At 44.2% G+C, this 22,427-nt stretch overlaps 2 protein-coding genes and 1 long non-coding RNA gene across 6 annotated transcripts in view; all 3 read right to left on the reverse strand.

The window, feature by feature from the left end:
• Positions 1-678: 678 nt before the first annotated feature.
• Positions 679-8,831, reverse strand: LOC123032200 (dual specificity protein phosphatase 14-like). Of its 4 annotated transcripts, none has more exons than XM_044447919.1 (3): positions 8,757-8,831; positions 7,106-7,194; positions 679-4,431 (listed from the first exon to the last, which is right to left on the reverse strand). In XM_044447919.1, the coding sequence occupies exon 3, from the start codon at positions 4,424-4,426 to the stop codon at positions 3,785-3,787; it is 642 nt and encodes a 213-aa protein (XP_044303854.1). In that variant the 5' UTR covers positions 4,427-4,431; positions 7,106-7,194; positions 8,757-8,831; the 3' UTR covers positions 679-3,784. The 4 variants fall into 4 exon arrangements, with proteins under 4 accessions (XP_044303854.1, XP_044303855.1, XP_044303853.1 ...); XM_044447920.1 differs by lacking the exon at positions 8,757-8,831 and adding an exon at positions 8,317-8,334; XM_044447918.1 differs by lacking the exon at positions 8,757-8,831 and adding an exon at positions 7,342-7,419.
• Positions 679-11,606, reverse strand: LOC123032201. The gene is made up of 3 exons (XR_006416452.1): positions 11,597-11,606; positions 6,960-6,966; positions 679-1,106 (listed from the first exon to the last, which is right to left on the reverse strand). It is a non-coding gene; the product is annotated as an uncharacterized LOC123032201 (long non-coding RNA).
• Positions 11,607-13,406: 1,800 nt separating this feature from the next.
• SEZ6L2 (seizure related 6 homolog like 2) overlaps positions 13,407-22,427 on the reverse strand; it is a 28,563-nt gene continuing 19,542 nt past the window's right edge. Inside the window, 6 exon segments of the mRNA XM_044447839.1 lie at positions 13,407-16,519; positions 18,035-18,137; positions 20,640-20,757; positions 20,891-20,929; positions 21,045-21,236; positions 22,168-22,359. Of these exon segments, the coding sequence (XP_044303774.1) occupies positions 16,490-16,519; positions 18,035-18,137; positions 20,640-20,757; positions 20,891-20,929; positions 21,045-21,236; positions 22,168-22,359 (674 nt within the window). The 3' untranslated portion in view covers positions 13,407-16,489.

Below are 22,427 nucleotides of genomic sequence, written 5' to 3' on the forward strand. Positions count from 1 at the left end.
GGAGTGCATGCACACAACACAACCATGTGGGGCTTTCTTGTCTGCAGGCAGCAGACTGTGGTCCAATTCTTCATGGCCACACTGTCACGGGGACAGTCCAAGGAAAATGGCTTCCCTAATGCTGGATGTTTGTGCCAAAGGGACTCACTTATTTTTCTTCGCAGCCTGCATTTCGACTCCCTGGATTAGATCCTTGAACAGTTCACTTGCCCCACACATCTCGTCCTATAACTGCAAACTTTCTATGTATTAAAGGTAATTAGGATGTTATTTCTGAAAGGCTGTTAACTGAGGCCTAATAAAACATGTAGCTGGAGAGCCATGATGGAAAAAAGCTCAGCTAAGTTAGGAGTATGTTGTGGGTTTCTTGCTACAGCAAGTGCCTCGCCTTTTGATGCATACAGTGGGCTGCCTCATTGAAAGGTTGATAGACAGCATCCCATCAAAGCCCCCGCATCTCTGCCTTATAAAAAGCTGCTTCATTCCAGGTTGGGCTTTTGGTGTATATAATCCCACATTGTATCCTGCAGCCTTCCCCATCCTAGTGCCTTTCAGCTGTGTGGGACTATCAGTCCCATCATGCCTAGCCAGCATGTCTCTCCCAGACCCTTTCATTTTTATCTTCACATATCTCATGAAACCTTAAAAACCAAGTAGGCAAGAACATTGCAGGAAACAGCTCATTAACATATTTTTATTAAGATCTCGTGTCATTGAACTGAAGCCATAAGAAACTCTAAGTTTAATTAATATAGAGATTTTTCTTTTTCTTTTAAACCTCTAGTATGTACAAAGTATACACAACTGCAGAGGCATTCGCAAATAATATATACACCACTTGAAAGGAAGACCAGCTTGTGCTCAGAGCCCTGTAACAAAGTTCCTTTTTAAGGTTAGCAGTGGCTGTGATTGTGGGTCTCAACCTGCAAGTCCCCATCATTTTGCAAAGAGGCTATATTCTCTAACTGCATGACCCTTCAGTTAGCCAGTGCTACATTTGGTCTTAGAATATTTATCCCTTTATTGTATGTTAGTCACCCCTTAAGATGCCAGCAATTTGGGCAGATTAAATGTACAATCCAGTGCAAGTTTAGTCAGAAAAGGGACTACAACTCAGGCTGGCTGGGAGTTGTAGGCCCTTTTCTGTCTAAAATATTTGTGCCCTTAGAGACTTCTCTAACTGGATGGGTTTGGGGGCCTAATTCTGAAGAGTGAAAATGCTGGTGTGTAAATAGAAGTTGTTTCCATTCCAGCCTCATATCCTCCTTTGAACACCACTGCTTGAATGGCAGGAAAAAGTAGAATATACGGGAATACACAAACCACCAATGTGGGTGTGATATACTTGTTTTGGAGTCTAGAAAATGCCTCTATGACCTAGGGCCTCCCTGACTAGCCTGTCCCTACTCCATATTCTCACTCATACCAAATTTGAGGGATATTTTTCAAAATCACCCCCTTTTTTGCAGCTCTTCATACGATAACAGTCAGTTGCTACTAAGTTTGACAAAGGGAACTCACAAATAGTTTTAGTCTACAAAAGAAAACCTCAGATTCCCATCAATGTTTCAAGGGGGTGGTTCCCCCAAGAAATGGTATTTTCAAAGTTTCATAGCACTGTTGCCAAGATGGACCTCAGAAGTAATAATGTGAAACTGGGTCTTCAAGGTCTCATTTGGAAGACTCGAAGTCCAATTTTCTATGTAATAATGATACCCTATAAGAGATCACAATTTTTCCCCAAACAGAAGGGTTATCTATTCCAGTTTATTCATGGTTACCAGAGGGAGGGAGTTTTCTGCCCTCTGGTATAGAAAACTTTCCCGAACTGCCTGGTTTTGTGAAGACAACATTTGTGCAATTAACAGCCTAGAGCTGTGCTTATGTATTCTTCAGGAAACCTCAAATTTCAAGGGGATTCAAAATCCACATACAAGTGACAGAATAAGCGTGAAGCTTTCTGCCACTGAAGCAATCTCTTTCCAGATAGCACAATGGTCTACCAGCTGTGGTCCCTGGATTTCTAGAACTTTCTTGCTCACCTTGCCCAATACGCAGAGGCCTGGTAGGAAATTGCTCTAAAGAACCAATGGAGGCTGAACCTGCACAAGCAAAATACATTCTTTGTTCTGGGAAAAAAGCAGCACTGTGAAACTGGCTAAAAAAGCACTCTTTATAATCACAACACTATGACAAATGATTAGCATTCTAGAAATACTTATGCTTACTAGGGTGGCACTTAAAAAAAAAAAGAGCTTGTGGAGCCCAAAAGTGGAGGTACAATGCAGGTACTCATAGCAACTTCTTCACAACAGGGCTCTCTGTTTAAAACTTCATTAATCAGTGAGGATTTAAAATCTAATAGCCTGCATCCTTCAATAACTCCTTTAAAGCAATCCAAGAAGTGCACCTACAAAGTTAAGTGACAAAAATTAGAAACCTATTCCACCAGGATGTTTGTCTCCCCATGGCTTCGCCTGAGAAAGCAGTCAGGGCTTCTAAGGGCAGTTTGGGGCCTACACCATTTTGAAATACTTAGCACAATACTTGAGTTTTGACTGAAAATGTGATGAGCTCTGGGTAAACTTCCCCCTTCAACATCACAGTTTTGTCAGAAGATCTTTGACTGGAAGTTCACTTTCCCTTAGACTAGAAAATGTCCTCCATTGAGCATATCTTAGGTTTAACTCATCGGACATTAACTTTCTCCCTGAAAGTGCTGCCACACTATTTTTGTCTGTTGCTTTGTAGCATTATTTTAAAATAGACATATTATTGCCTATCTCTAGTGACAGCTTTCCTCAGGAGGATTTGTTTTCATATTTAGAAAACTGCCCTTCCTTTGCTCCCCACACACTGTCAAAACCCCACCACAATTAATTTTGTTCCTGAGGGAAGGGGAGATGAAAGGGCTCAGCTTTTGATACTGAATGGTAATCCCTAGTTTTAAAAAATCCCCCCTTCTTAGTGCCATTCATCTCTTCCAGCTTCAAGTGGGCTCTCTTCTGAGGTAATATTAAGTCAACTCCTCTCTTTTCCACACAAGTTTGAATTTCCCTGGGCTAGAACAGTGTACAAAAACAATAGTATTCATGACACCCATGGGCCATATTGCAGCTTGCTCAGTGAAATCTATTGTATTAAAAGGCTCCATCTGTTTTCACGAGCTGTCATCCTCCATCTGCTGCTGGAAGTTCTGCCATCTTCAGCTTGACTTCTGGGTCCTTATTGATTCAGCAGTCCTTGATTCTTGTGCCTCTGGAGCCATAGTAACACAAATTTCTATCCCCTTAGTGCTTAAGTTTCACTCCCTGAGCGGGAAAGTGTATTGTGTTTATTAAAAAAATAAAGTAAACACAGGCCCTGTTGCTGGAAAGTGGTTCTAAGGCTCTATCTTCAAAAAGATGGTTTCTTCTCTTCTTCCTCACTAAAGGAAGATTAATTTATTTTGACTTTGGAGCCCCTGCTTTAGGTAGAAATCTTTACAGCCTATACTTTGTTTTGAACCATCCTTCAAATATAAGCAAAAATATAAGTTCTTAGCAATATTCGTCATGGTGGCATCAAACACCAAAGTCTGTCATACTGAAATGTCCAAGCAACTCAAGTCTTTTCCATGATCTACTCATATTGCAAGGTCTTACAAATAGACTACCATTACAGAATTTCTTAGTGATGTCCACCATGCTGGAAGCTCTTATTAAAGGTCCTAACATGGTGTGACATTTTGACCCTAAATCCAAGCAACCCACCACCCAACCATTTTCCCAAAGTTGTCCAATGTCTATCTTAAGTTCCACAAGGGCACCAGCCCACGGGTCTCCTTTTCATAGACATCTGGGATCAACCCAATGGGCGAGGGCACCATCTTGACGGTGTTCTTGCCAAATAGCTTGCGTTCATACTCAATGAGTTGTCTCCAGAAGCCTACATTGGGCCTTACAACAGGACGCCTGCTCTTCACCCATTCATGGGCATCTAAAAGGCTCAACCGGTGGTACTTCATTAAGTAGGCAATACAGAGGGAGGCAGATCTACTTACACCTGCCACACAATGGACAAGGGTTCTTCCATTCTTCTTCCCAGTCTGATGTATCCTATCAGCCACAGAATCGAAGTACAAGGACAGTGGAGCATGGGGGAGGTCAGGGACGGGCACCTTGACATAGTCAATATCTGGCCAGTTGGCATTGGGGATTTCCATGGTGGCATTCACTATGCAAGTCACTGCCCTCGAGTAGACCATGTGTCTGTTGGATGCAGCATTGCCAGAGCAGAGATAGAGGCAGGGGGAGATCTGGGCGATGCCTCCTAAGACGGACAAAGTATTCCCAGCCGTGGGAGTTGGTTTGGCCACAGAAGGGGGCGGAGAGCGGCGGAAGAACCCATGGTTCCGGAAATTCATGGTGGATGGTTCAGCATACATAACAGCTGTTGGGGAAGAAAAGAGACACAAGTCTTATGACTTGGTGTACCTCAAACAGAATTCAAGAGCAACATCTGATTTTCTAGTTCTCTCACTTAAAGAGGCTTGTACCCAGAACTGCCATACACCAGACAGCAAAAGTTCCTAGGCCCTGATTTGGTCCCCTTTTCTGATACCTCCCCACCTGCTGCCCCATCCACAAGGATGCAGAATCAAAGCCAGTGGATGTGCGATTCAGGGAGACACTGGATGAAGTTAGAAATTACTTTTAGATGAGTCAGAAAAATGGACAGAATTATTTGATGAACATTATGATACACAGGACAACAAGGCAGATGAACAGACAGAGCAAAGTGAGAAGGCAGATGAGTTAATAAGTAAACGAAGGCACGCAAGATGGATACAAGCAGACAGATCAGCAAGTTCTACCACCAGGCAAGGCAAATGCGTCCCAATTTCCTACCTCTGTCATTCCTTCAGAACTCCCTAACAGCTGCGTGCTCTCATCCCGTGAGCACCCTGCGTGTGACGGGGAGGGCGGAGGGAAGGAGCTAGAAACTGTGATGCTGCAGGAATGATGCAGAGGAGCAGGATGATGGAGACGATGGGAAAATGGAGGAATAGGGGAGGGAGAGGACAGCCTCTTAAAGGGGCAGTGGAGTTTTTACTGGCCCCTGGACTCTGCCCACATTGCTCCAGCACCACACGAATTTGGAAGCCACCTCCTTCACCCATCCCTTTACTCTCACAGCAGAGGCTCAAAATGGGGAGCTCCTGATGCTAATTTGAGACTCAGCCCTGTACTTTGTGATTACTGGTGCCTAGGCTGGTGTTCATCCATTATACACAGAGTGACAGAGAAAAATAATATTTGTATTCAATTGTTCCCAATTGTTTTGCTCTCTCATCCCATACATCCGTTCTCTAATGTAATTATTGCACTCGTCATACCTCCAAAAAACACATCAAGATGCATGGAAAAACCCTTCCCAAAATATAATAAAACCAACCAAACGAGTATATTCTGATCACTAGTTTGTCCTGGCAAGAGACTATGGACCTCACTGGGTTTACCAAGATATTTTTGGATGCAAGTATACTAAAGTGTTTATTAATACATTCATCAAGAATTGTACTGGATCAATGTGATGTGATGTTGCCCAGTAAGATCTTGGAAAACTCTTCTGGATTTTGCTTGTTTCTTACTGGGGAATTGGAGAGTCTTACTTAGTGTTATGACCATACTAATAGGACTCTCTGCTGGGAGTCAGCTTAGATAAACCACCCTGTGCAATTATAACTTGTTATGGTAAATTAGGATGACCTGTGTTTGTGGACTTGTTCTCTGCATTTCTTACCTGCTAGCTCATGCACTATTCTTGTGAAAGCAAGCACCTTGAAAGCTGGGTGTGGGCACAGGCCCAAGGAAAACATATACCCAAGATCACTTAACACAGACAGCCAAACACACTTTAGAATTATTTTCCTATAGTCACATTAGGCATTAGATCTTAAAAAAGGGTTTTCACTCCCATCCCCACCCCATCTATGCTCACATGTTTGGTAGATCTAGTGTATAAGCACTTGAAAATAAAGGTTAGGTAAACATTAGGTAGTGTTCTGACTCAACTTCACTCAGAATAAGAGTGATCTTGAAACTGTGTCCAATAGCTATTTCAAAGAAGCCCCCTACCTAATTCAGCACATGATCCACCACACCTGTTATTTTACACCCTCTCCTTCTGCATCAAAATTCCAACCCGGAAAGCATTCAGTTCTATTACAGCTTCCACATACTTTATCTCCTCATCCCATGAGGGCCACATCCTTTAAAAATTATTCTTCTCCAGCTAATGGCTATAATGCTGAATTTTATTCTTTTCAAACTTTTATACATACTGAGACCCCACTCTGTCTCATCTACAAACACAAAGCCAGTTTTGCACCACAAAAAGATGCTCGTTCCTATAATTGTATTTAATTCCCTAGCCCTGAATTTAACTCTTTCACTTACTTAAGACATCTCAAATGTTTAATCTTAGGTCACATCTGTACCATACAGGCCACAGTGCAGAATCAAGAAGAAGGGTGCTCTGACACTACCTCCAAACACTACCCTCAAACTTATTGACTACTTAAGCCTCAAACTATTCCTTTTCCATAACTCCAACTTTGTCCTAAAATAATTCCAGTTTTCTCCTGCAAATGCACCAATCTCATTTTCATGCCTTGTGCCATTTCTAAATTCTCTGTACCTGAAACACATTTGGCTTTAAAGTAGCAAGACAACAGCAATTTTCCCCTGCTCATAATTGTTTCTGTGTCGGCTCTATACAGAAAGGGTAACTATTGTGTGAATTAACTTATTTTAAATCAAAGATGGGAGTTAACATTTATCCACCTCCCATAGTCACCACATTGGATACACCCTTCTCACCATCTCAAATTAATTCTTACCACCAATTGGAAATCACCCTAACAATACAATTTCCAGTTAGCACATCAGATGTTCCTAGGCACTGGAATCCAAAACAAATCCTCTGACAGCCTTTCCTGTAGCCACTGCCAACTTCTCCACCTCAGCTGTCATGACCCATGCACATAAATAGCAACGCCAAAATCACTTATTCTCTCTGCTCCAAATAACCTCAAATATTATTTTAACAAATTTAAAATTACCTGTCAGGGCTGTCTTTCAGTGAAGGATTTAGGGAAGCTCTCAAAAACTCTTCTCTGGACAGTAACCCACGTTTGGCCCAGCTAGATGCCTTTGAAGAAGAAAGACAGACGTGAAGAGGGATCTGAATGTCTTTGTTTCCAGATTTTAAACAATTATTCCTTTCTTCTTTCTCCACTTCCCAATAGCTCTCTTTCCCTCTCCCTCTTTCTTTATATGTGCATATGCAATTATATACTCTTCCACTATGCTCAGCTTCTTTCCTTGAATCCTAGCTTCTCTTTTCTTCTTCTGGGTGGGGATCCGGAGTTTCCTTCCCTGTCTCCCCCCCCCAACGTTGCCTATATACCACCCCTGGAAGCCCCCTCCCCTGCTGGACCACTCGAGCGTTGGAGGTAACAAAGGGTTGCCATGGCGACAGCATGCGGAGGAGGATGCTGTCGTCAGAACCACTGACACAAGTCGGGGCTCGCGAAGGAGGAGGAGGAGGAGGAGGCGGAGGCAGCGGCGGCGGCGGAAGCGGGGGAGGGTCTGAAAAACCACGGATTTCCCCCCTCCCTCCTCCGCTTCTGGCGCAAATTCTCCTCCCTTCTTGGCTGCAAGCGGGGAGCGTGACCCCACCCAGGCCCTGTCCTGGAAGCATCAAGGCTACAAAATTCGCCATAAGCAAAAAATAAAATCTTTATATCTTATTGGTCGAGCTCGAACGATTCCAGAAAGTAAAAGGAGAGGGTAGGAAAGCCATCCCATCCCACCCGATTTTCTATGCATGGGAAATACTCAAAATGTTCTTTCCCTAGTGTCACAAGAACGAGAATGCCCCATTTGCACAAACATGGAGAGCCGAAACAGGTATTAGTGCGACTACGTCTGATTGTTTCTCTTTCATTTTTGCTCTAGAACTGATCTGAGCCCTAGATAGGTAAGAGAGGGAATTATCAGGGCGGCTTTTAAGATTGGATCGCACTCCGCCCCGTCACCTGCGTCTACTCTGGAGCAAAACTGAACGCGGCCATAGCTAGCTGCTAAATACATTTCAAGTAATGCCTGCTTTGGCCCAGCAGATGTACCAACGGAGGACCCCTCGTTTGGTCCATGTCTCGGGGGAAGCTCACACCATGGCGGGAGTCCCTCACGCCCCCCGCCAGTTCCCCACCAGCTCCGTGTGTCACACGCTCAGCCCACCGCTCTCACCCCCTTTTCATGCGCCTACCAGTGGTGCGAGGAACACTCGTGACTCACAATGTGCGCCAGGATTTCAGCCCCTGGGAAAGCACTAGCATAAAGTTAGAAAAGGAGAGCGAAAGTCGAGGGTGAAGATCTCCAGAGTTAGCTAGGAAGGGGTAGAGATGAAAGTTGGGAAGAGTCTACAAGCTAGAGTTTAGAGGCACCGGGTTGCAGGACATAGCAGTAATAAACATTGATTTTTTTTAGTTATATTAAACAATGTGAGAGGAACTTAAGGCAGCGAGGACCGCACTGGAGAAATAGGCTACCTAACAGAGCTATTACTATCCTTAACATTCATCTACCCTCCCATCCAACGATACATTTTTCCTTAAATAAATGTTCCTTAAGGCATAACAATTCAGTAGAGCCTTCACGCTCAGAGGCACTGTACCAGATGCGAGGGATAAGCTGCTGCCAGCATACCTTGCTTGGGGCTGTGGGTGGTATTCAGCTAGCCACTACCGGAAACAGGATACTGACTCAGAGAGGACTTTCGTGGTATCCAGCAAAACCGTTTTTTTTAATGCCCACATTGGTTTCTTTTCCCCGCCTCTTCTAGGCACCTATTGTAACTAAAGGAAGGCAGCAATTAACAATGTGCAAATAGTGAGCCGGCTGGCTTAACCCCAGAAACAGCTGCGTTTTAGGCATGTTCGTATTCCCATTCCCTTCGCTGGACGAAAAGTCCCTGTACAGCAATAATAGGACGCATGCAGTTGTGTGTTGTGGTCGAGTCTTTTAGGTGTACAGTGACTCGCATATTTACACCTTCAGCTTTAGAGAACAGAAGGCGATCTGTTCTTATGGAATTAATATGCGTTTGCACCTAGTTGATTACGGTAAGCGTGACTCAGCGTATCGCCTTCCTCATCACCTTGTAAGGAAAACGTTACCGTATATTGCAGAGTTCAGTTTATCTTGCCTTAACGTAATAGAACATGCTACCGTAATTGCTCAGAAGAATTGTGACTCTTTGCAGATGACCTGTCAAAGGCTGTCATGGAAACGGATTCAAAACATTACTAGATGCAATGGAGTAAACAGATGCTCTGGAGAGAAGGAAAAAGTACTATAATTACTGGTGTGTATATATTTACGCTGTTTCCCACAAAATAAGACCTAAGCTTAGCATGATTTTTCCAGAAGCTTGTAATATAAGCTCTACCCCCAAAATAAGCGCCAGTTAAGATTGTCAGCCAGATGGAAGCATTTAGGACATCCGTTGCAACACAATTCGGGGTTTGGAAAGTTATGACAATGTTCCATGACTGTATTTGAATAAACATAGATTTTTGTACATTAATAAATGTAGTTTTTTACATTAATAAATGAAAAAAATTAGATTGTTGTACATGAAAAAATAAGCACCTGAAAATAGGCCCTAATGCATCTTTTGAAGCAAAAATTAATATAAGACCCAGTCTTATTTTTGGGGAAATACAGTATAACTGGACAAGAGGATATAGAATGTGGCTATATTTAATAGAACAGCAAAGTAGAACATCACTGAGGAAAGAATGCTGCGCAATACTTTCAAGTGAGGAAATGAGAAGAGCAGATAAAACAGAGGCACAGGGAATCTTGTCAAGAAGTGTGGCATTTCTCACTTTTATGTGTTATCTACACCTGCCTGCTAAAATCTCCTTTACACAACTGTTGGGATACATCTCAACCACCTTTCCTTGGGTTTATACCAGTTTAACAGTCATGTCTTTCCCCCTCTGCAAAGAGTCTTGGGAAGTGCAGTGTGACTGAGGGGCGACCAGTAGAACTTGACATGTCTTTCAGAATAGATGATGTGCGCCACAGGCATGCTGTAGGCTCCCCCCCCCCTTACACACACCACATCTAAATGTACATAGGATTATACACCAGAGCAAGATGTTGGACATGGGAAATTCTCCCCACACACACCGCCCGGTACCAGAGATCAGCTGGCAACATAGCCAGTGGAAGTGAGGAAGCACTTGGCCGTGTCTGTTGTTGTTCAGCTGCAAAGTCATGCCTGACACTTCGTGACCCCATGGACAACATTCCTCCAGGTTCTCCTGGCCTCCACCATCCCCCAGAGTACACAACCCAAACCTATCTCTCCAGCGACCCCATCCAGCCACCTCAACCTCTGCCATCCCCTTCTCCTTTTGCCCTCAATCATTCCCAGCATCAGGGTCTTTAGAAGGCATGTTTCTTCATCACATACAGTCCTGGCATGTTCATCCCCTCCACAGTCCTGGCAGAGGATTGTGCCCTTAGAGGACTGGAGTCAAAAAGTCAAAATAAATATCAATGAAATTCTGCACATCTGCTCAGAAGTCAGTTTCATTAAATACAATGGGGTTTCTTCCAGGATAGTGTGGCATTGCAGCCTACATTCCACAAACCATTTTTGCATATCTGAGACTAAGAGAAGGATTTCCAAGCCAGGAAGTGGGAATTCCAAGCCTGTGTGAGTTCCAACACTTAAAAAAGAAATAAATAAATTGAGCACTGTTATAATTTTCAGATTTTCCAAACTAAATACCTTAGCTGATTTATTTATTTATATTCCACCTTTCTTCCGGCAAGAAACCCAAGGTAGTGCACACAATCATCTTCCTCTTCATTTTACAACATTTACAACAACCCTGTGAGGTAGGTCATGCATAGAGTCAGTGACTGGCCCAAAACCACCCAATGAGTTTCATGGTTTAGTGAGGACAGGAGCCTGGCTCTGCTAGGCACAGCCCAACACCCTAACCACTACACCACACTTTTGTTGTCACACCAACAAGAATCGGTATGCCCACTTTGTTTAGCCTGCCCTCTGCTGCTTCCCCAGGAAGAACTAGGGTTGTTGGTGTTTGCTCCTGCAGGGCACACGTGCTTTTAACAGTTACCTGATGGGCCTTTGTAGCAGGTGACACTATTCTTGGCATGAGGTGGGCGGGCGGGGGGGGGGATATCACCTGCTCTAAATGTATCCCTGCCTGGCATTCATGAGACAACCACCAAGAAGATGGAGCAAACACTGGTGAACAGACCAGCTGTTGCTGACCGAGCCGTTACTTTGCAAATACTTTCTGTGAGCCGTCCCAAGGCTACATAGCAAGGGGACGGCATATAAAAACTTTAAATAAATAAATAAATAAATAAATAAATACTTCCGTGTATGAAGTACAGTACAAGGCATTTTGCAAACTGTGGCAATTCCTTGTTTCATAAACCCATCAGAAGATAAATTATCTGTATAATTTGCTAGATTACATTTGTAAAATGCATTACACATATTAATTAGCACACCAGGAATCCTCCTGCCTTCCAAAGTAGCTTCCCTCCAGCAGGAGGGGAGCATAGGCCTGTGTAAGGAAGGGACACCAAGAGGGTTGCCAACATTCTGCGCCTTTTAACACTTGGACAAATACGTGCTTAACAGAAATTTTCATTGCACTAAGGTGAAGTGATGGGGAAAGTCTCCATTCAGCACTCAATAGCTGCCTTCCAGGCCTCTGCCAGAGTCAAGGGAGGGGGCAAGACGGGCAAGACACCAGTGGTGGGCCGGTGGAAGGGTGGTGATCTATAATCAGCCACTGAGGCTTTCCCAAGTACAGGCTGTGGTCTCCTGATGATTTAATGAATCAGATTGGAAAGATGAAAGAAATGGAGGATCCCAAGCAATGAATACCTAGTTCCCTTTGTCTGCAAAGATGCAGAGGTATGTTGTAGAAACCGGGGAGACAAAGGGCTGGTGCATGTCATAGTCCTTTGGGAAGTAAATCAAGATGAGCCTGGTGCAAGCAGTCCATTTGGAATATGCAAACTCCTATCATGACTTACGGTGTGATGCATTCTGTAAACCCACAGTTGGTTCTTTAAACAATCCTTGCGTAACCCTTCCACCAACTAAGTTTTGTGAGTGTTGTTTAACTGTGTTTGCAGCAATGCTGTAACTTCTGAGCACCCCAACTGGGTCTGCATGTTCAACATGGTGGTCACACATACCTGGTGCCGTTGTTCATCAGCCCACCATGAGCCCGCTGTTTCATGCGAACCAGGCCAAATAGTGCAGCGGGTTGCAGCAACTGGACAAGTGTGTCCCAATTGGACTGCTAACTTTCGAGGAGGCCTCTGTAGCTGCCCCCGTTAACATCAATCTTATCTACAGCATGTGACCTGACTTCTGTGCATTTCTGGAAAAGCCTGATTTCAGTGTCAGAGAGCTTTTCTGCATGAGGCCATTACTCTGCTTTCAGTTTCACTGCAGAACTGAGAGCCAAGCCTCATGGAAAGAACATTTTCTTTCCTGCTTTTCTGGCACACAACTTCTCGGAGGTGCTGTTGATAGCTGAACAGAAGAAATACACAAGTGGAAAGCTAGTTTTTTTTCACCTTTAGAAATAGTATTGCATTTTCTCTGCTCTTAAAAAAGTCACTGAAAGGCTATTTAAAAACAGAAGCAAAACCAGAGGGTCATGAGTGTCTAAAAAACTGGTAAACAAGCATGAGTAGGGAATGACAAGTGCTTAATAAATGCCTTGTGTAGAAAAGTTCATAAACCTTTGTTAAAAGTATAGGCACAAGTCAGTTTTATTTATTTAGGCCCAAACCCAGTGCAACTTCTAGCTGATGGGAGACAGGATCAGAATTTTTGTTAAGTGTAGGAAGGTCTTCTGATAAGGCCTTTTTTGTGACCCATCTATGCTGAAATGAAGGATTCTTCCACATGATGGTCCCTTGGGACTAGTCAGTCAAATGCTGTTCTGTCATCAGGTGAAGGCAGAATTACAACTAAGATTCTAGATGCAAGTGAATATTGCACTATTATGGAAGGAATTGCCATTCCCATCCACCATTAGTGGTGCTTCCAGTGTGCTGCAGGTGGCCACGATGATCTCCCACATTCCTTTTAAATAATAATAAAAAAAATACAATGCACAAATGTGAAAAAGTACCACTGCACAGCATATCCCCCTGCACAAATTTTGTGGGGTTATATAACAAGCTACACTCTACCCACAACACCCACCCTACCCACAATCCACATACAAGCATTCTTCTCTTCCTTCTGTAGTGTGACAGAAGTACAGACACTGCGGCTTTTACAAATGGTGCGTTTTATTTATTGCTCCAAAATAAAAGCAAATAGGGAAGGGGAAGAAAATACCCAAAGGATGAAAAATAGGCGAGTAAGGGTGCAAATGGAAGTGTTCCCAGAAACTCCATCTTGTTTGGGGGTGCCTCACACTGGCTCTTCCCCCAACATAAAGGGAACTCGTACAGGAACTGGGTTGTCTACAGAGGGGGGGAAATTAATTTTTGCTTTTTTTCCAAAATGCAAGAGAATGGCCACAGAGGGAAGGTTGATCTGATACTAGGGAAGATGAGAAAGGAATAGTGGGAATATTCCTATATCCAGTCCATATTGGAGGCAGATGGGTGGGTTTAAGTCTAAATAGGGACAACCCCCATAGACCTTTGGGGCCTTTAGACTTCCTTTCCTCCAGGTTGGATGATTTGGCAATTCCATTAGAATAGTCCCATATACATACAGAGTGTAGCTTCAGGGGAGGAGGTCTCTGTCAGCAGCAGAATTCTTTATTTTAGCCATTTTGGCAGGATGGGTCTTACTATTTCTTTTTAAGACTTCCAGGGAAGAGCCACACAAAATGCCTATTCAACGTCCTTAAAGGAGAAGCCACACGATACTATGTGACCCTCTATTCTGATCATAGGAAGCTATCAAGAGAAACTCTGTGTTTGCATCCTGAATGAGTAGATGCTTTTCTATGTTTAACCCATAAAACAGTATTCCAATATTCCAGTGTTCTAAGTGCACATGTAATTTTCCTGGTCAAAGGAAGTTAACCTTCAAAGGGATGAATAATAACTTCTCAAAAGTAAATATCCTATGTTTTATCATTCCAGAGATATTATAAAGAGAGGTACAGGCTACAAAGCCTCTGGATTGTTTATTATTTTTGTTAGCATACCAGACAAATGGGTAAATAGACATTCTTTTCTTTAAAAAGACTGCAAATGGGGGTGGGAGGGAGAAATCAAACCAAACCACAAATGTTGGCACAATTGTTCTTAAAAGCATGTGTGAATTTATTTGTGGCTTTCAATGACTGAAAGAGACATAAAAATCATCTGCCTACATTTTATCCTTTAGGAGAGACCTGTATTCCATAATCACTATGGGTCCAATGTTTTACAATTAAAGGAACTTGCTCAGTAACAAAATGGCCACCTCCATTTTTTAAAAGACATAAGATTCATTTTTCCTGCATTTTCATTTTTAAAAGGCAGGACTGGAAAAAAGCTTGTTTAGGTGCTGACATCAAATATTTAGGAGGCAGAAAGCCAGGAAACTTATATATGGCCATACAACTCACAATTATCCAGTGCAAACACTATGAAAATGAACAAGATTTGCACAAGGAGTCAATGAAATTTTGGGGGAACTTGCCCGTGTGTTGTGCCCCAAAAGTTTAGAAACTGGCAGACTCCACATTTTAGGAGACCTGGCTACCCTTGGGCTATTGTTAGGTTATCTGAGGGTTTGTTCCCTCTTCACAAGCCATGACATCTCCAGGCAAATGGTGCCCAACACCTACCATAGCTCAAACACACCACTGTAGCTTGTTTAACCCAGCATGATGGTGCAACCCAGGTCAGTAGGTCTCTGGGACTTTTCCAGACATTCTAGGATGCCATGGTGTGCATTTATTTAGAGGGAGATATAACTGAAACATTGTTGTTCCTCCTTAGAAAATGTTTCCTCCACTGCCCTACCATACTAACCAAAATAGTACAATAAATGCAATTAGAATGTTCTGCCCAAGTCAGGCTCCCTCACCCTGCTCAGCCGCAGGCCGTACTTGCCGATAGGATTTCTAGCAAGATTTTTTTAAAGATCTACATCAGGTAACAACAGTTTGCAGTCACCCTTTTTGTTCACATTTTCCTGCTTCTGGAAGTGGGTGGGAGGAAGATTAGAAAGTCAGAGGAAGAAAAGCAGAAGTGTAATCAGAAAGCCCTTATTAGACAGCGCTCATTCACTAACGCTGCAATCCTGTATATGGTTACTTGGGAGTAAGCCCCATTGAACATCATGGGACATCATTCCAAGTAAACATGCATAGGGTTGTGCTATAAAGCTGCGTTGACAGTGCATTTTGCAGGACTTCCACAGTATCATACCTGGTGGTCTACATAAGCAGAGCACGCCTGCTGTAATTGCTCCGCAGTCCCAGCTGCTTTCTTTCTTGCAGGGCAATTTGGATTCACTAAAGGACCTTTCCCAAGACCAGATTATCCATGGAATGGGCAGGTGGAAATGAAAGCTTGTGTAACCCTGCTCTTCTCCCTCTCAAAGGACAAGCACTGGCTTTCTTTTGGAGGCTCTAAGTTTTTATTCCCAATTCCACAAAAAGTTGGTGGAACTACATTCTGCTAAATTCTGTAGGATTTGCTCCCATGTAATAAGTTTAGGATTAGGAATACAAATCTGGTTGACTTACTGTAGCCTTTCTTTGTTTTTATAACTCTTACCAGTTGTTTCTTTTATCTTCATAGAGACTTGTTGCCATTAAGATCAAATTTAGCTTATTTATGGTAATGCATCCTACAAGCCACGTATGCTGGTTTTTAGTGATGTTATTGTACAATCTTCTTTACAGAGTTTTTTTATGGCAGCACCTATAACTGATATTCACTTCATTAAAAAAGGACAAGGCAAGGAAAAAAGGGGTGACACAGAACCCCTCCCTCTTTCTCAACCACGAAGGAAATAATAAACAAAGTGAGGGAAAGAGGAAAGTGGGGGGGGAGTAAACAAAGAGATAAAAAGCAGAAAAAGTGTGTGCGCGCGTGTGTTTGTGTGTGTGTGTGTGTGTGTGTGAGAAACGTGTTTGGCACATTGAAGAGGGTATTTACAAGGGGCTGGGGATTGGATGGCGTCCAAAGCTGGAAAGTGGACAATGAGGCAGCAACATGGAGAGGAAGGGAGAAAGCTGAATCTGTGGGGTAGAGAGGAGAAGCTCCCTCTCTCCCCTCCATTTCCCCTAAGCCCCCCCCAAAACCACCTTCCACTATTCCCTCCTAAATAGGAATCGTTCTCAGTCGCTGCTCCTCAAACCCACTTGGGTTGGGGAAGAACGCAGATCCTCTAACATCTTCTAGATGGAAACTTCATATTCTCTGGTGTCCTGCCGTGGAGGGGAGTGGGGGAAAAAAGAAAGAAAGTTATCATATTAGAAAGACAGAGCCGTGCCAGCATGTTTTCCTTAATCACTGAGTTTTCTTGAGTGCTTCCAGACAAGGCTCCAATGCCACCATCACTCTGCCTCATTTCATTGAGGTTTAGGGGTTGGGGGTCCAGATGATGTCAACTTGTGCTTGTGACCCTCCTGTGTTTTCTTAGTGCTTCTTTCATCTTTCCCCGTTTTCCTGAAGGGGGAAAAGGTGGTATGGGCTGCACGATGCCTTCCAATTGCTCACCTTGGAGCCTTCTGTCTAGAAGCACGGATACATTACACCAAACATCAGGGGGTTCCAAAAAAGTCACGTTAGACCGAGACATCTTTCCCCAATCTGGTGCCCTCTAGCGGCAATAGACTGTAACTCCTATCAAACCCAGCTTGCTTAACTCTGCTGGCTGAGAATGATGGGACTTGCGGTACTACATCTTTACAGGGCATCACATTATGGAAGGTGGATATAACAGATGCATCTTTGCATTTCAGCATGCAGTTTCTTTAAAAAAAAACCCCCCACCTGAATCATATCAGCTAGGGGTTCAGTCTAGGAGTCACACAAAGGGTGGTGGTATCCTTCCGCTGAAGCTGCTCTGGGAAGAAATTCCCTTTTGCAGCCCATTTGTATTGAGGTGATTGGTATTTCTAAGAATCCGCACTTGAAATGCAAAGAGGCATTTGGCCTTCAATGCTCATGTTAAAGGGGGTCAGAACTGTGATTTCTTGTCAACTGTTTTTAGAAAGCTATGAGATCAAGGGGAAGATAAATAACTTGGCTAAAGTGAGGAGATGGTCAGAAGCTGGGACTTGGACCTTTCATAAGCCCTCACCTCCCCAATCCTTTGCCTCATAATTCAGGCAGTAAGCCAGATACAGTTTGAAACTAGTTTTAACATAGATTTAATTTTCAAAGGCTACAGTCATATTGTTGTTTGGTTTGCTGGCCAATTATAGGGAACAAATCTATCACTGTGTTTTATCTTCAAATTGTCCCTCAGTTGAGGTACTAGATTGGACATTCATGTTAACAGAGCCATCTCCAACGCTTGCTCAGAATGACCTCCACTGGGTTTGATGGGATTTATTATTCCAATTAATGGGTGGTCAGGGGAAAGTGGTTGGGGCCAGGAAATGGGGCCTGGCCTTCTGGAAAATTCTGTGTCTCCAGTTCTGCATCCTTTGTCTGTCTGATGTGCGCTAGTGGCCTTGAGAACTTATCTATTAGATTCCACCTATAGAAGCAGAATGTCAAGAAAGTATTAAAACAGAGCAAGTCTCAAGGGCTCCCTGTTATCCAGGGGAAAGTAAACCCAACAGTGCTGCCCCAAATACTTCTCAGCCCTTAGGAATTGATAGTGCATAACAAAATGTACAGAGATACACATTTCAGCTCCTATGCTCTTTTTAAAAACATTCCGGGTAGAGAACAACGGCTGCACCATACCGACCAGCCGGTGCGCAACTCACCCCAGCCTCGTAGAGAGGGTTGTTAAAGTCAGACTCCACGGTGATGGGGCTGTAGCTGTGGGAGCTGGAGAAAGAGAAACCAAAGAGGGTCTTTCCTTGGAACCTGCAAGTGGGTAAAAGGAAAGAAGGAGAAGGTGCATCAAAGCAAGCAAACAGAGCTGAAATACCAGCACTGTTTCTTGTTGTTTCACACGGTGTCGTCCCAGGCATGTCTCCTCAGAAGTAAATCCTTCTGAGTTGAACGGGACTTAAAATGTGTGTATAGCAGCCTTCCCCAACCTGGGTCCTCCAGATGAACTGAAGTACAGCTGAAGCACTTCCAAGGTTAAGAGCATAAGAGAAGCTCAGCTGGGTCAGACGAAGGGTTCATCTAGTCCAGCATTCTGTTCACACAGTGGCCATGGAAAACCCACAAGCAGGACATGCGTGCAGCAGCACCTCCCCACCCATCGGACAATGGCACGCATAGGCATGCGGCCTCTGATACTGCAGGCAGCATTCAGCTGCCAGGACTAGGGGTCACTGGTAGCCTTCCCCCCCTTCACAGATTTGCCCAGTCCCCTTGTAAGGCTGTCCCAATTGGTGGCCATCACTCCATCTTGTGGAATTGAATCCCACACTTCAGCTACAAGTTCCTCCGTGTTTTTAGCGATCCTGATTCTCTCACCCATCACCTCGACTGGATATCCTTTTTCTCCATGAGACTAATAGCCATGGCCAGCTTTATCGTCCACTTACATTCATGGGAGGACTCCAGGTTGGGGAAGGACGGTATATGGGGTCACCAGCACTTTTTAAAGAGCTTGGTAGCCAAGCTTATGCTATGCAAAGAGAAGGTCTCAATTCAGATCTCAAGTTATCTCCCAATAAAGCGGGGAAAAACTGCAGTCTGAAGCTCTGACATGTCACTACCAGTCAGTGTAAATAATGGAATAAATGGCCCAAGTTTAAGGCAGCTTTCTAAGTACCCACATTTCTAAGTACTTCAACCTCCACCACCTTCATTCATATACCAAATTCATTTTAAATTTGGGACCTGGCATATCCCAAAGGCAACAAAGAGGAGTGCCAAATTTTCAACCTGCTATCTTAGCTCTGCCTTTAATAGCAGTCTAATGCATAAAGATTAGGAGGTGATCAAACACCACCGTTGGGCTGCGAAAAGCTTTTGCAATGTTAAAACTACTTTTACATCACAAGAGCAAGGCAAGACAGCCATTTCTTCCTCAGTCAGTTGATAACCCTTGTATGAAAAGCAAAACAAACCCAACACAAGAAAGGACTCAATGTCATCTACTTAATGACATCTCTCCACCTTTCCCCGATTTGACCCAGAGCTCCAGAAACTGACTAGGTACATCTTATAATACTTCCTACCCATGCTCAGCCTCCACCCCCAGCCCTGAAGATTTTGAAACCGATACTGGCTCTTTAAAATCAGCACCTCTCTTATCTACAGCTGGCCCTCTAAGACTCAGGGCATCTTTGTGCGGAAGAGGACACCAAAGCATTCTTCTGTCCCTTTGAAACAAAGTAACCTTTTTAAGATTGCCCATTCAAGTGCCCTCATACTGGCTTTTATCATATTTAAGGTTTCTACTGTGTCTCCCTACCATCCAATTTTAGCAAGACTCATCTCTTCAGCAGCTGTGCAAAGCAACAGGTGGCAGTTTATCATCTCATGCCAAGCTAGTCAAAAACCTCACTGATCCATCTCCTCCTCATGCAACTTTTTAATCTCTTCCTACCAAAGGCAAGGCCTTTATGGCCCCCAAATGGTGGAACAACCTCATGTTGAAACGGTACTGTTTTTGCTTGCCTTTTAGAAATGTTATAAAAAGTCTTCCTCCCCCTCTCTCCTCTCTTACTGGAATTTTTTGATTGGCCGATGTAGATCTTTTAATTATCTTTTTATTTGTGTTATGACTGTGGCAATTAGTTTTTCCTCCTTTGTTCTGTTTTTGTAAGCAACATATGTTGGAAAAGCAGTACATGCTGTACAGCCATAAAAGTACTGTCTCTCTAAATAAGCAGTGGTAACTCTAGTTCACAGCTGCAACCTGCTTTCTGTGTGAGGGCTTAGTCCTGGAAAATGTAAAGGAGTCATAAAGAGGGTGCCTCTGAGTCTGTGCAAAGTGTATTTGTCACCACTGTGCCTTCTCTGGGGATTGATGCTGATGTTTCATATTCAACTTGTGACTGCTGGACAGACCAGACTCCCTCCTTCTGTTTCCATAGGCATGAGCAACCTTTGTCTATCCAGAGCGGCATTCCCTTGTGGATAATCTGTCAAATGCTGAAGCTCAGTGGTAGGCATGGCCAAAGCCAAAAAGTCACCCCTATTTTTCTTTCTGCTACTCATCTTCTCTCTTTCCTTCTTGCTTCTCACCCAGACAAGAAAAAAACTGACACAGAGGACTTCCGAGCCTGGAGTGAAGGCTGCAAGTTTCCCACCACTGATTTAAAAACCAAGGGTCTCTGCCTTCCTAAGGCAGCCTAAATTCTCACACCACAAACTAACATGTCGAATGACACCCCTTGGCTACAGTTATCCCCTTTCAAAGCCTCAGCTTTCCCTCCCGCAGAGCACAGGGAACTCGCTCACTTGGTGTAGTAGACATAGATGCCACCGATCAGGAGGATGACGAGGATGATGGGGAGGAAGATTGCCAGGGCAATGTTGCCACCTTCCATCTGGTGGGAAGGGTCTGTCGTCTGGGTGACTGTGGAACAAAAACAGTCAGGCCAATAATATGTACGTGATGATACGGACACAGCCGAAAGCAACATCATTGCCCCGCATCCTCCAGGATCCTCTCCCAAGCTCCCCATCCCACACCCGCCTGCCAGTCTCACCTTCTAGTTTCCGGCCATCCAGTAACTCCTCATAGGCAACTAGTGGTGGGGGCAAAGAGACCAAGGAAGGCATTTAGGAATGACAAAGAGGCAAGCAAAGAGAGGGGGTGGGATGGAGGAGCAGCCACGTGCAGCAATGATGCAGGCATCCTACCTTTGCACAGCGGGGGCTGGCTGGTCCACTGGGATGGATGACCTGGGATGCAGGTGATTGTCACTTCGCCAATGAGCTCGAAGCCCTCGTAGCAGAAGAAGCGCAGCGATTCTCCTGCCTGGTAGTGATGCTTGTAAAGTGTTTGGTACCCGTTCTCTGGGACGCCGGGATTCAGGCAGGGCTCATATTTCACTGCAAAAGAGATTGGGGCCTTCAGTCCCAAGCCAATCCTGCCTTCAGGCTCCTTGCCGCAAGACAGCACCACAATATGGCTGGCATCACTAATGCCAGGAGGAGGAGGGGTTGTCTGAAAGAGGAGCAAATGGGCAGGAGGAATCCCAGATTCTTTCTCTTTAGATGCACTGTCCCATGAGATTTCAGAGATGCATTTATGGCAAGTTTGAGAAACTCTATGTTGTGTCTGAGCATCAAAACTCTGTTGACATTGGTGGTCTTGTTCCAAGAGAAACATGCTATATATTGTAGCTTTCTACCATCAGGATTTCTATACATATGTTAAGAGATATTTTGTAAAGATCTCAATGATGGAAACAAGACAACTAAACATGAAAGGCAAAATCCAGTGAAAATAATGTACCAACTTGGAACTTGCAAAATAGACATTGTTCTGCTGTTTCTAGCAGAAGACACAGACTTTGTAAATGGGTCAAAGGACTACAAAACCTGTTTTTCTTGAGAGATAATGGTGGGATATTCTTCAGAACTAGAATATACATGCAGCATATTTTAGCTTAAAGCTCTTACTTCTGGTAACAAGCCCCAGGAGAGTTATTTCTAACCTTTTAGAACGGGGGAAACTATCAGGCGATTGGGCACTGGAAGAAAGGAGGTGGGGCCACAGAAAATGGGCGTGGCTTCAGGCCTAAATTTCCATAGCCCTGATTCAAGGGGTCAGTTAAAACGTGGGAGACTCCTGTGCGCTAAAAGCAGAAGGCAGGGGAGCAGGCAAGAGCGGCAGGATGGCCAGTCCCTGTAGTCCGCCTGAAGCTTCCTTCTGGGCTCCACACGCAGCCCACCACTCTGCCCAGCTGCAGCGCCACAGCTCCCTTTGGAGGTGGACCAAGATTTCCCCGTTCCGCCTGCCCCGCCTCCCTTTACTCACAGACACACTTGGGCACACGGTCGCTCCACTTGGGGGTGCCTGTGTCGCGGTTGTAGCAGGTCAGCATGCTGCTGCCTTCCACCACGTAGCCCTCGTGGCAGAAATACTGGACGTGGGAGCCGATGGAGAAACGCCGGTCGGTGACGCTGCGCTTGCCATTGCTGATTTCTCCTGGGTCAGCGCAGTTCACAACTTTGGGGGTGGGGTGGGAGAAAAGTAATGTGACTTTGAGAACGGTACGCTGTATATACCTTCTTGCT

The sequence above is a fragment of the Varanus komodoensis genome, unplaced genomic scaffold (assembly GCF_004798865.1).
Source record: "Varanus komodoensis strain SLA01 unplaced genomic scaffold, ASM479886v1 scaffold53, whole genome shotgun sequence".
NCBI lineage: Eukaryota > Metazoa > Chordata > Lepidosauria > Squamata > Varanidae > Varanus > Varanus komodoensis.

Bases quoted from the DNA above. Each gene is read 5' to 3' on its own strand.
- LOC123032200 (XM_044447917.1), bottom strand. From the start codon at position 6,736: ATGAGCAGGGGAAAATTGCTGTTGTCTTGCTACTTTAAAGCCAAATGT. The intron at 4,432-6,681 runs GTACAGAGAATT...CTTCCCCAACAG, and splicing joins TAAAGCCAAATGTGTTTCAG to CTGTTATGTATGCTGAACCA.